Source organism: Dunckerocampus dactyliophorus, chromosome 11, assembly GCF_027744805.1.
Source record: "Dunckerocampus dactyliophorus isolate RoL2022-P2 chromosome 11, RoL_Ddac_1.1, whole genome shotgun sequence".
Taxonomy (NCBI): Eukaryota; Metazoa; Chordata; class Actinopteri; order Syngnathiformes; family Syngnathidae; genus Dunckerocampus; species Dunckerocampus dactyliophorus.
This window is the reverse complement of record NC_072829.1, coordinates 23,597,331-23,611,270: the sequence shown is the minus strand read 5'-3', so window position 1 is coordinate 23,611,270 and position 13,940 is coordinate 23,597,331. Positions and strand designations below refer to the sequence as shown.

General features: G+C 41.0%; 1 protein-coding gene across 7 annotated transcripts in view; it reads left to right on the top strand.

Annotated features, from left to right (window-relative positions):
* Positions 1 to 3,059: 3,059 nt before the first annotated feature.
* Positions 3,060 to 13,940, top strand: part of gria3b (glutamate receptor, ionotropic, AMPA 3b) — a 116,667-nt gene continuing 105,786 nt past the window's right edge. For 4 of the 7 annotated variants that reach the window (XR_008572874.1, XR_008572875.1, XM_054791863.1 and 1 more), the window contains exons 1-2: positions 3,060 to 3,378; positions 3,690 to 3,848. Coding sequence is in view for 5 of the 7 variants with exons in the window: in XM_054791863.1 (XP_054647838.1) it covers positions 3,300 to 3,378; positions 3,690 to 3,848 (238 nt within the window). In the remaining 2 variants the exon portion in view is untranslated. The remainder of the gene's footprint in view (positions 3,379 to 3,689; positions 3,849 to 13,940) is intronic. The other 3 variants (XM_054791861.1, XM_054791860.1, XM_054791859.1) reach the window with 1 other exon arrangement.

Below are 13,940 nucleotides of genomic sequence, written 5' to 3'. Positions count from 1 at the left end.
AGCTGAAACATACCGCACTTACCTCATTCTTACCTATCCCTCTTACCTTGCTAGTTAAGGTCATTTTTTTGAACAGGCAGTGTATAATGTATCTATCTGTACACAGTACACTGTCACAAATGAGCACACAATTAAAACTCAATTTCCAAAGCACATTGCTGAGGGTGATAAACGGAGCGGTAATCCCTTTATTGTGGATGATGACTCATTAGGAACTGGGGGAAATGTAAAGTTAATTTAAAAAATGGATGCAGATTTTATAGCGAGGTGTCAGTCAATTGAGGAGGAGGAGGAAGACAGTATAACTGCACAGTACCGGCTGTTTATTTGAATGAGGTGTCCGCTAGACAGGGGAGGATGGATGTAGACACACTAATGTCGGTTGACCGGTCGATGGAGAATTATTCCTGAGTTACCGTACATCGACCACGGAATGTGTAATTGCTTAATATGAGCGAACAGATGCAAACAAGCACATCCTTTCATGTTTGCGGTTGCTGCACAGCTGTAAGACCGAACCGACGTGAATTTTTTCTGTCATGTTTTCATTGTCTAAAGAATAAAGCCTTTGCAACCAAGACTCCCAGCTTTGCGTGGCGACGCTACAGAAAGACAGGAAAAACAAAAGTGATGTTTTAAAAAAATGCTTGGGGTTTTGACAAAGACGAGATTCAAAGAAGATTGTGACATGTCATATTACGATACCATCACCATCACTGATACCATCAGTACTTATCTCCTTAGTTTTGTCATGACATTTTTTTGTATTAGCAAATAGGTCAGTTATGATAGAGCTCGATGAACTCTGCCTAGCAACAAGCACTCATGAAACGCTTTGACCACAAAAATTAAGTTGAACAATTGTATTGATCTATTGTATATTTTTGCTAGATTTCACTTAGAAAGTGTTTCAATGGGTCGGAAACGACGCATATTGATCCGAGTGTAAGAGTATTTTTCCCTATTTTAAGATAAAAGTGATCAATTAAGCAGAGTTCAACAGCTGCCAATCAGCTTAGAAATACAGTAATTCCTCTTTATCGCAGTTCAAGACCCGACGACTGTGATTAGCGAATTTTTGCAACTCTTTATTTATAAATACTTTCACAGTTAGAGCATAGAAAACCCGTTTACGACTAAATCCTTTTTTAAACATTATTAGAGCACTCTATACATGAAATAACAGCCCTATAGTCACCTTTACACTTTTATTACCCAATATAGTAACAAAAAATAAGCCATTTAATACATAAACAAGACTTGTGGTCGCCTGTGTTGCTATAAATGTGTTCCGGGGCTTGGAGAGCAGAAAGGAAGTGACGTCGGGGGTTAAGAGTTTTAGCTTGACGTGGGTTACAGGTTAATTAGCTTATATATGCATCATTATGGACTGATTATAGGCCATATTAAAAAAAAAAACCCAGCATGATTTATTAATATATTTTTGACAAACCCATGATAGAGTACAGTCGCCAAATTTGGAGCGCAAAGTGTTAAAAGAAGACTGTACGATATTCTTTTTTGCAATCTACTAGTTGTTATTTCACCGATATTGCATATATGACTGACAAAGAGGGGCCATGTTTATTCAAGGTTGTCTTATAAAGTGCCTGGCTAAAAAAAAAGGTCTCTACTATTTCATTGGACCTTTCATTGGCCTTTAGCTTTCATTATAGCACATATTTGCTGTGGGATGGTTTCCACAAGCTTCTGCAATGTCACAACATTTACTTCTGTCCAGTGTTGCATTATTTTTTTCTGCCAAAATCTTGTATTGATGTTGGGAGAATTGGACCGCTGCACATTTTCCATTCATTTTTTAATAATGCGTAATCCATTTTCTATACCGCTTCTCCTCTTTAGGGTCGCTGGAGCCTATCCCAGCTGACTTCGGGCAACAGACGGGGTACACCCTGGACTGGTCGCCAGCCAATCGCAGGGCACATATAGACAAACAACCATTCACACTCACATTCATACCTATGGACAATTTAGAGTCACCAATTAACCTAACATGCATGTTTTTGGATGTGGGAGGAAACCGGAGTACCCGGATAAAACCCATGCCCAAGGGAGAATCGAGGATCGATCTCCAGACTGTTACTGTGTTGGCCAACATGCTAACCACTAGACCACCGTGCGGCCCTAATGTATGTATATGTATATGTTTTTAAAAAAAATTATAGTTTTTAAAATTATACATATCAAAGGACAGCTGCACAGCCCTGACGTAAATAGACAAAGACAAGTACATAAGAGAAAAACAGTGAGCTTATTATTATACAGTATATTATCATAACAGAGGTTTATTTGATCTAAAAAAATGTTGACAATATCTTAGAGTGTCATTTTTTTAGGACAATAAACATTTCAAAACACACCTCCATTGTTTTGTGACTTGGTTAAGTCTCTTTGTCCAGTCATATTTTTTTTAATTAATGTTAAAATCTCATCTTGTGGACCCTAACTCGTACATCGTGTAATCTCGTGAGTTGGGTGTCTCGTTACACCCCTAGTAACCACACAATGACTCCAAATTGCTGGTTTCTTCTCTGCGACTGCTTATGTGCATGAGCATGTGCATGTGTGTTTCAAACACTAGCCTATTGGCAACATGCTAGCCGCTGGTGATGTTCTTATACATTTTCGTAAAAAAAAAGCCAGTTACAAAATGACCACAGGAAGCGTATTTCGACATGGTTGTTTCACAAATTAGAATCGGTTAGGGTTAAATAACTTGTTGCCAGTTCATAATGCAATAATTATCCAGTTACCTATTTGCTTAGCTAAATCCAGTGCCAATCATTTGGCAATTTTACTGTTTGTGTCATGCTGGGAAGGCATATCATATATTTTCACAAGTCCACAGTGTAAAATATATACTAAGGAGAGTCTTCATGATTGTCTGACACAAACCTGCAGCGTGCATTTGGAAGTGGTCACGTAGCCTTCCAGCCTATTGGCCACCAGAGAATGCAGTGCTTCTATTGATTGGTCGCCCAACACAAACAAGTACGAGGGTTATTCCAGGCTGTCGTAAAGTAGCAGGTTGCTGCTTTTAAATTAATGTCCGATCAAGTTTGACCAACATTGGTCCAATCAGATCACCCTCTCTCTCTCTGCCTCACTCCTTCCTCCTCTCACTCTCCCTCTCTTGTGCACCTCAATGAACCTTATTGGTGCACTGTGAGCGACCATCATCTGTCCACTGGATTCCCATCGTCAGCTTCCATCCCGAACATATGAATTTGCCCACCTTCTTCCCAAGGAGTTGAACAGATAGGTTGTGGGAGTGGAAAATGGCACAACGCGTGGTGTTGTTTCTCCTGTGGCTCTTCGATACATCGTCTGCGGGATTTCCTAATCAGATTAATATCGGTAAGTGCTTTGCAATCATACTTATTCCGTAAATTTGCAGACGCAGCATTGACGGTCCAAATAGAGTAACTTAGTCTTTAGAAATGCTGAAGCTTTAAAGGCGAATGATGGGTTTGAAGTATTTGCAATTTCGTGGAAATAAAAAGAAAGGCGACGTGGGGAGTTTTAACCAAACGCGCAGCTCAAGTGCGAAAAGGGACGTTTATTTGCTCAAGTAAGATTAAAAAAAAATAGTTAACGCATTATCCGTTGGCAATTCAGAGCTAAAAGTCAGACAGTGCACGCTTTATGTGATCCCGCTCCTCTTGCAGGGGGGCTCTTCATGCGCTCCACGGTGCAGGAGCACAGCGCCTTCAGATTCGCGGTGCAACTCTACAACACCAACCAAAACACCACCGAGAAGCCTTTCCACCTCAACTACAATGTGGACAACCTGGAGTCATCCAACAGCTTCTCGGTCACCCACGCGTGTGAGTGTGCTTCTATGTGGTCCCACTCCGCACACATGCACCATCAGCACTCAATTCCACGTGATAAACGCATCCATCTACTTGTATGTTGATTTATTTAGATGTTGAGGTTTACACGCCGGGTATTTGATGCTGCATGTTGTAAAACAAGTTCCATGGCAACACAGTGTACACAACAACAACACAGTGGCCTTGGATGGACACAGAGCCATATACTGTACTTCATGTGTGTGGACAACCAGCTATGATTGATGTGAAAGGGTTAAGATAAGTAGCATATAATATAAAATGACACGTATTACTGTGCTGTAAGTGTCTTTATGGGCTCTTTTATTGGTCATATACTGTGTGGTGCAGAGCAAGACAAATAAGCTCCCCCCTTTTGACTTGCAATTAGCAGACACAGAGTGGATAAATGAGGAAGAAATAGAGTTGAGAGTGACATTTTGGGATGTCATTTTAAAGGATGAGCTCAGTGAATGGGGGCTGCCTTTTGGAGCCAAAATGTCTCGCTCTCTCTCTCTTCAATCCCTCTAACCCCTGTGCTGCATGGTCATAATGGCCCCTCTGAGTCTTTGCCTGCTCCATCCTTTCACTCCCCCTGTGTTATAGAGCATCTCCCCCAGCATTGCAGAGTCAGCTCATTAGCACCCAGCCCTCATAGCACCTCACTGTGCTGTCATTGGGTGAAAGGGGGGGAGAGAAAAAAAATCTATAGCTACCCTCCGACCAGCAAACGAGTTGATCTGCAGAGGAGGTGGGCCTGAGCGGTGAGGGAGATGAAGTAGAGCGTCGTATCGCAGCAGCAAGGACCCAAACGAATGCTTCTGTAAGAAACAATAAGCAAATGAGTGTGAATAAATAATAGATAGTGCCATGCAATTTCACGCATGTTGAAAAGGGATGGAAGCATAGGAGGCAAAAGCTTGATATCAGAATCTAATTAAATTCAGGGGCAGACTGAGCTTTAGTGAGAGGAAGGGGCTCCTGTGGGAGCCGTGGCCCCATTTCTTCTTTTCTTGCTGCCACGTTGAAGCTTTTCCATCAAGAGCACTGTCTCAGGACGCACATAAACTTCACATGCACCAACACTGTGAAGTTGTACGCGACTACTTTTAAAGGCCCGCGCCTGTCAGAGATGTGGAAGATAGAAGGATGGCTGTCAAATGTCATTTGATTATTTTAGGATCTTCTGATGTGCAAATCATCTGCTTTGCGTGGATTATTTTTCTTTTTTTTTGCTTAATTATAAAAGAAGTAACAAAGTTAACAAAGCCTTAACACTGCACAGTATTCAACTATAGACGTATAAAACGGTGTCGATCTGGCTGTTCTTTTGCATGTCGTTGGCGTTAAGGAAGTTGAAAATGTTTTGATAACGACACCATCATCTAATGTGTAAACACAGGACGTGGGCAGCACGTCTGCCTCACAGCCAGGAGGTGCTGGGTTTGAATTTCGGCTTGGACCTGTCATGTTTGCACTTTCTCCAGGTACTCTGGTTTGCTCCCCCAGTCCGAAAAGATGTATGTTAAGTTAACTGGAGTCCCAAGAGTATCCGCGGATGTGGACGTGAGCGTGAATGGTTGTTTGTCTGGATCAGGAGTGCTCACACTTTTTCAGCCTGAGAGTCAGAACAACAAGAATTCACATAGGAGTGTGTCAGAATGATCTACAGTAACTCTTACTGTAAAACATATACTGTATATACAATCTAACTGGTAAACTTTGAAACTGCTAAAATAAATACTGATATGTGTTTCACTTTTGCAGATTCAAAGTTTACAGGTCATCAAAACAGTTGATCTCATTCAATAATTCACAATTCAATTCAATATGGCAATAAATATAATTACACATAATTCCTCAATAGTCCTGCGCATACCTGAGTAGTATGTCAGTCAAAATAGCTACGTAGTGTTCACTATACATACAGCTCATGTATTACATCCAGTTAGCATTTGCAATGAAACATTCTAGGAAAATGAAAGTGATTAGGCAAAAGACAATGCAACTGAAGCCAAGACAACATATTAAAGAGGTTTCAGCAATGGGCACATTTTCCAGTTAATCATGAAATAACGGTTTCACAAACGAAAGTGTAAAAAACACACATTTCTATAGTGGAGTTCAGGACGCGGTGCAAAGCCGTCAAACGGTTGTCTTGTTTTCTACATAACTAGCGACTGCAAGTGAATGGATAACTGCTTGTTACAGATATAGGCATCTTATCGCCCAGTTCGTTTAGTTGTAGTCGGAATAATAACGATGAGAGTTGCATTTCCATGTGTTACTTGACATGTCTGTTCACCACTTAATTTGTCGCGGAGGCGCACCAGTGAATCGGGAGTGAAGCTTAATGTCAGCTGACTGATGTCATACAACTTCTACAAAGTGGCCTTTATGACATGGGTGACACATGCGATCGACCCCCACCACCTTTGATTGTGCGAGGTAATGGGCACCCCTGGTCTATATATACCTCGCCTCTCACCCGAAGTCACCTGGAGAAGCTGTCGGCACTTGTTTCGTTCAATATAATAATGCTCTGCATAAACAGCGACACATTATTTATAGTACATATATGAAGTTTTAAAGCCATACAGAAAGTGAAGGTGGTCAATGTTCCGTTCCTAGACTGTGATGGAAGTCGAGTTTTAGTGCAAGTCGGAACTTATACGTAAATTAACTCCTGAGACATTCACACTGTACACAGAACACACGAAGGACATATAAAATACAGTAATAAAAAGATTAAATACAATAATTAAATGAAACAGTAGTACAGAGAGTTGCTCCTTACTTTTCTCCCTGTGGCTGTCCTACCGTCTTAAAATATTGTCCTAGGCTAGTCTGGAAGGCTAACCTTGTGTTCTCCTCCCACATCGCCTTGTAACAGCGCATAGAAGCCAGGACCCCTCTGGCATTTTTTATCCTTCATGATGGTCACGACAGTCAAGCGGTTGAGCACAAAATAGCCATCAATGTTAGTGGGCATTTCTTCTCTCTCTGAATTTTGATGACGTTCATTTTCACTTCCATGGTGATGGTTTTCCTTTTCTTTGGCACACTGCCACTTAGGGCACATAATGAAGTGTAAAAAGTGAACTACAGTTCTAAACATTGTTATTCCTCAGTGTGGCTGTGTAGCCACACTGTATTCATCCACCATAGCACGAGGCACACACTTCATTGTGTTGTGCACCGCAGATGTTATTTTAGGGGAAGTTTACACAGAAGTAAAATAAGTAAAACATAAAAACAATTCCCAAAAACTGTACGGGGGAATAAAAACGCAAGTTTCTTCAGTTTTCTTCAGTTTATGACGTGAAAAACTACAAAATGTAGTTTTGACATAAGCAGTTTGTTTCATAAATACAAGACTCATTTGAGAACTAGTTACGTGTGCAGAACGGAAGAACACAAGGTCGCCCCGCCTCTCCCTCACCAACCTCTCACCACTTCTTTCATCATGTCCCCCAAGCTCAAGGCAGACACCCCCGATGGCCGTGTGTGGAAGAAAAGAAAAGCCACTGCCATAAAAGTGAAATTAGACATTGTGAAATGTCCAGAAAGGAGAGAAACACCAATCAACACTGGCTGCATGCCCGGTCCAAGTAGCTGGACCCCCGCAGCCATCATCAAGGATGGAATGTGAAAGGATCTGCTTCCATGAAATTAAAAAATGATAACTTGCAATTTTTTCATTTAATATGGTATTTAATATTTTTATTACTACATTTTATATGTCCTTAAGGTGCTCTGTGTACAGTGTGAGTGAATTCACTACCTTGTAGGCACAGAACTCGTTCATAAACCGAGGACTACCTTTAGTGGACTACCTTTAGTGGACGCTTTGAAAACACCCCCACTGTAGTTTCTGGATGAGATTCTGTCAAATTGAGAATAGCATTGGACAAAAGAATGGTGCAACCCAGGGCTGCTGTGCGTGTCACTCCAAATAATAAGCTTCATTACACTTCTCCAGTGAAGTGAACATTTACTGCGACACACAAGTCAAATGATCACCCCAAAGTGAGTGGAATATTACAAATATATTTTCTACTGCTTATCCTGTTCAGGGTCACCGGTGAGCTGGAGTCTTTGGTCGAGAGGCGGGATTGCTGGGACTGAAGTTACAGTTGCCCAGTAAATACAAAGTCACAACCTCATTGTTCAGCATTTGTGAGCTGCAATAAGTCCCTGCTTTTACGTCACGTTCCACAGCTTCCAGCGAATGGTAAAAATCCACGAGTTATTGATACCACCCATAATAATTTCTATTTTTAACACACGGATCCTACCCCTCCAAAACCTCCCTCTTGCTTGACGTTCTCCTCCGATTTCAGATCAACATGTGCAATAAAAGTATTGGAATTATGAGATTAGATTAAGATCCAGAACCCTCCCCTTCTGTCTTTAATTGCCATTGTTCACTAGCGACATTGTTTACTCGGAAGCTAACAAAATAAAAGCCCAAAATATTCTTCACAAACTTATAAAATATATAGATATCCATCACTAATGAATTTATAATGTAGATCAGGGGTGTCCAAAGTGTGGCCCCAGGGACATTTACGGCCCGCGGCTGCTTTTTTTTTTTTTTTTTTAATCGACCCTCAGCACATTGTAAGATACAATTAAAGACGATTAAGAGAATAAAGACGAAATATTTGCAGTTGGCTGGTGACCAATCCAGGGTGTATCCCGCCTCTCTCTGGAAGACAGCTAGGATAGGCTCCAACAGATTTAACGTGTATTATCACCTATTTATAATAAGTATTACTTATTATAAACTTAGGGTGAATGACGTGTTTTGTAAAAAAAAAAAAAAAAAAAAAAAAGCCAATTTGAGCGAAAAATAAATACATATTTTTCTACAAATCTGCAAATTTGCGGGGCCATGAATGCTGAATCTCGAATGTGCGGGGATCCACTGTATTGTGTGATGAACCTCAAACTTTCAAAACGATAATGCTGTTTGTGGAGTTAGATATGCTTATATTGTTAGTTTTACCATCTTATATAGCGCAAAAAAGTCTAAAATGTTACTTTAAACAGTGACGGAGTCGCTCAGGACATGTACAGTACATGTTGGTGGAGCTATAGTATGCTGTAAAGGGACGGCGGTTCTGATGCCTGTGCCGATCTTTACTGTGATTTCCTCATGCTTTCTATTGTTAATTTAAAGCTGCTCTGTGCCTTTAGTCCATGTGTCCTTTTTGTTTCTTATTAATATAAATTATTTTGTATGTTACATCCGGAATAGGATGAGCTAAAGCATCTCCAATTGTCTCTGCCAACACAATGAAGGAAATAAGGTCACAAAATAATAATCTGCAGACTTGCAGGCCTTGGAGGCTGACTGAGGAATTCCTGTTCTGTTGAGTTTTACATTTGTCAGTGTTTGTTGTGCAAGCTGTCACAATTATTTACTTGGATGTTCAAACTTCCTCTGTCATCAATAGCTCCCTGTGCATGACTCAGACCTGATATGAGCAGCAGCATAGTGCATTTCATTTTCATGAGGTGGCAATCTAATCAAACACGTTAGCAAAGAGGTGTTTATGTGGATTTGGGAAGTTAATCCAGGTGGATCGATAAATGTGGCACATCCTTGAAAACTAACATAATAGAAATGTGTGTACAGTTAGTCAAATTAAACTTTTAGGGAGAAAATTTTGCATATAATGACGAAGGAGTGTGAAGACAATTTTCTTTCAAGTTGGCTGAAAGCCTTTTGATATTAATTGAATTAGTGACCAGCAGCAAACAAATGTGTGGCCGCAGCTATCCTAAAGGCTTTACTTTCTTTGTTGCACAGAAGCTTTGCAGTTTGCTTCGCTCCTAAGACTCTTGTTGCTTTGAAGCAACATCAGAAATTTGCAAATGTGTAATTACCAGTGCAGGTTCCATAATAGCTGCAGAAGCTGGAAGTCAGGATGGCTGAGAGACCAAAAGAGGAGTTCAAAGTGAAAGGGGGACCAGTTTGAAGAAAGCAAAACAGACAGAGTTAATGTTCCTGATGGTCACGACGAGCCAACTTAATGACATCGCCATCCTTTTCTCTCCTGTTTACCCTTCCCTTCTTTTTCCTGAGGCAGAAAGAACAGCGAGCCCCCCCGTCCACCTCTCCTTGACACGCTTTTTACCCGATTACTCGCCTTGTTTTCTCTCAAAGGCAAATTTTGCAATGTTTTGCTTTTGAAGCTCATTTTCATTTTCCTCATTTTGTCATTTCCCTAATGGTCTGCAGCCCTTATTCCTCCCCTGAGCAGACGTAGTAAATTTTTTTGGTCTGCATTGTTTAACCATCTTAACCCTTTTAGCTGCTTTAGTTGAAACAGCTTCGCTCCAGGAGATTGGAGACGCAGACAGGATGACACAAGAGTCGCTTTGACTGTATTGAAAGAGGAGAAGGATGTGAGAAAAGCGGCGCAATGCTTCATTGTAAACAAAGGGGGAATGTGGTTAACACAGCCTGAAGACGTTCACACTGCAGTATTGGTACAAGCAATGCGCAGTAGAATTATTTATTACTTTTGCTGCATTCGGCTTGAATGGATGTTGTGTGTTGCACACTGCACGTGCAGGATGATCTATGGGGATAATAAGTGAGAAATATCCTCCAGATGAAAAATTTCATCTTTGAAACGTTTGTGGAGCCAATAAAAAATACTAACAGTCAGGAAGAACATTTGTCTTGCAGCTGTTTTAAGCTAGATCATCCAACGGCTACTATGCACAGTAAGAGAATCATGAATATTCAGTTTGGCGCACGTGACCAGCTTTTTTGTCCATCTGTCCATTTTGTCCCATCTTTCTTGATGATAATAATACCCTCTTAGAAGTTGAAATAAGCTGAGGGTAAAACTCCCAAAAGTTGAGCTGGTTAAATTACAAACATGGAAATAACGTAATTTGGTCCCGTTTACTGTAGAAAGGTGCCTCGGTTCAGATCCAGACTGCAATCCACCTGATTAAGACATCACGTTTACGTAGCATTCATGTTATATGAAATAAAAACATATACAGCAGGTGTAAAAACACACATTTCCTTGTGATGTTTATAGGTTTCCTATTGAGTGTTCATTGTTCCCCTAGGCTAGGGTGACCAAACATCCTGTTTTCCCAAGACATGTCCTGTTTTTACGTCCTGTTTTTCATTGTTTTGTTTTTTATATTAGATTGTGCGGCGTTAGGACACTCTCCTGCTTGTGACGTAATCCCCGAGAGGCTGCCGTGTGAGCATCTTTTTGCGTTAATGTTGCCAAAAAGCCAAAGAAATAGCAAAGCATATGCTGATGGAATGAATCCGATGACACTTGCCGGGTTGAAGTCTCGTAAAATTGGGGACGTCAAGCACAACAGTGGTTCAAATTCTCAGTTTCTTGTGACTTTAGATCGTAACATTTTCCCCAAAAATATAAAGATTACAGTAAATTCGTTTTATGTTTACGCTAAAAGGACAACAGTTATCATACTGCTTAGTACCAGGAAGTAGTGAATTTCCATATAGATGCGACTGTCACGTTTTCATAGAAGTCATATGCAGCGATCAAGTATTGATCTGACAAATCGTAAGTAACTGATTAAATGTAAAATTACTACAGCTCCTGCTTGGACATTAGAGCCACGGCAGCTGTTGAATTCCGATGAAAGAAAGCATCCACACGTTGCAAGCAAACAACTGATACTGGGAACGCCGAGTGCAGGTTGGATTGCAAGGTTTATTGTGTGCGTAAAGCACTTAATGATGTGTTCCAGTCCTGCCTGGCACACTTCCATATTACGTGTAATATCATTCGTAGCCGCGATGCCACAGCTCACAATCTGACAATCCGGTTCTGGCTGCTTTGTTCCCGCGAGACAGCTTTTCTCAAAACAAAAAGTATCACCACGTTTTAATCTCGCAAGATTTCGTGACAGGAGATCTTGTGACACCAATAACGGAAACCAATCTCGACAAAATACTCCCATGTATCCAGGCTTGGGACCAGCACTGGACAGCTCCACTGGGTGGTGGGGCACTGGTTGGGAATCAAACCTGTGCTCACTACACAAAGCCGCATTATGCACCACTACACTACCAGTGCTATCACAATGATAGTATAATGTGTTAAAAATGACCATTGTAATGCTCCAAAGGTTTGTTCGACTCTCAACTGTAACGTCAGCTCTAATGCTAGTGTTTGTGTCCTGGTTGGTCCACCTGCATTATGGACAGCCTATGTAGGCATCGCAGTGACAGTGACAGACACTAATATCCTTATTAAAAGCCAGTGTACCATCATGATGACACTGAAGTGGTTATTTTAAGGTGAAATTACCACAAATGTTGACATGTTTCACTATGTCTCAGCAAAGGGCACGTGCTGTGAAGCGTGGGCGAAGAGGCGCATCTCTTCCCACGTGTTGTTGATGATAGTGTTTTCAGGCTGTTATTGGTGCTGCGTGAATGGATGGTTAACAAAGTGACAGCAAGACATGTTTTTGCAGTGTGTGGCCTGACAGAGACACGCTGTGGTCAGCAGAAGCGCCTCGTGTGATTGTTGTAGTGCCACACTTTTCTCGGCGGGCTGTAACTCAATTTGAAAGGTGTGACCAAAGAAGCATGGCAACGGAAGCTGGGGAAAAGAAAGGGACGGGGGGGGGTTGTCTTTGCGGTGGGCGAAAAAGTGAAAGTAGGAGAATGTGCCTTACTGTATGAAAGTGTGTGTGTGTGTGTGTGTGTGTGTGTGCTTGGACGAAAGAGATTTGAGCGTGCCGTCCGAGTTGGCAACAAAAGATGGAGGGTTGTTTATGGACAAACATGTTTGTGCATATGCAAGTGCGCTTCTACAAATACTGTACGCACAGAGCTGATGACACTACCTGTTTCCATCCTCATGTCCCTTACGTATTAAATATTATACCTATTTTTGAACCAAAAGGATTCTAGAGAAGCAATTCATTGCCCATGTACGGTGAATTTTACACTTAAAGGGACTGGCTGCTCATTGAGAAGCCACTTAGCAGTTCGAATTTTGCTTTGTGGTTGAAAGCGGCTGATTATTAGTCAAAACATATGCATATTGAAGAAAACATTTCATGTTATTTGCCTAAATTCAGCATTTTCAATCACAAAAATGGCTACATTAACTAAAATACAAATATAAGGCATTGAAAAGACACATTCAAAGACGTTCATATGTAGTATTCTACACTGGTCACTAGGCGTCAAAAATGTTAGATGAGCGCCGGAACAACAAGCTCACAATAGGCACAATAATCCCTAATAAAAAAACCTTCATTAAAAACACAGGTTATTATTGCAGCCTTAACCCACGGCAAACTGAAACTCAACTTTGAAACCTTGATGTCACGTCCTGTCCACCACTCACTCAGCTCCCCTAGGGAACATATTTACAGCAACACACACTAGCACGAGTCTTATTTATGCCTTAAATAGCTTTGTAAATGTTAAATGGTATTTATTGTATCTACTATATTGGGTTACATGAGTGCAAATGTGACTGCAGGGTTGGTAGTTCATGTCTAGAGGGCTCTAATAATGTTCAACGTATTTAGATGGTCCTAAACATGTTTTCTATGTTGTAAGAAAATATTTGATTTATAAATGAGGAATCCTACTTCATGGAAATTTGGTTTGGCACCAAATAACCGCGATAAACGATGGATTACTATGCGTGCTTTCATGTTAGAGTCGCCAAAGGAGGAGATGAGAAAAAGTCACCAGAATTGTTGCTAGTGGCTTTAAAAAAACAAAACAAAACCAAGAAGGGGTCTGAATACTAGCTAAATATAATCTAAGCTAGCTAAATTGCCAAGTTCCCTCCTGTTGTGCCTTCTTATTCTCTGGCAGACCAGGCGTGTATGAGGTGTGTTAAGAAGCTGAGTTACGATTCCATCCACTGTATGGAGTTCAAACGACAAGCTCCGTTCATAGCCAATCCCATTATAATGTAACAACCTGCCGTTCAGAATTCCAGTGTTCATGAATGCATCTCGCCGTGAGTGTGATTGGTGGGTAATGAGGAAGCGCTGTGTTGCTGGCGTGGAGAGCGACGGAGAAATGTGTGTGGGAGCATA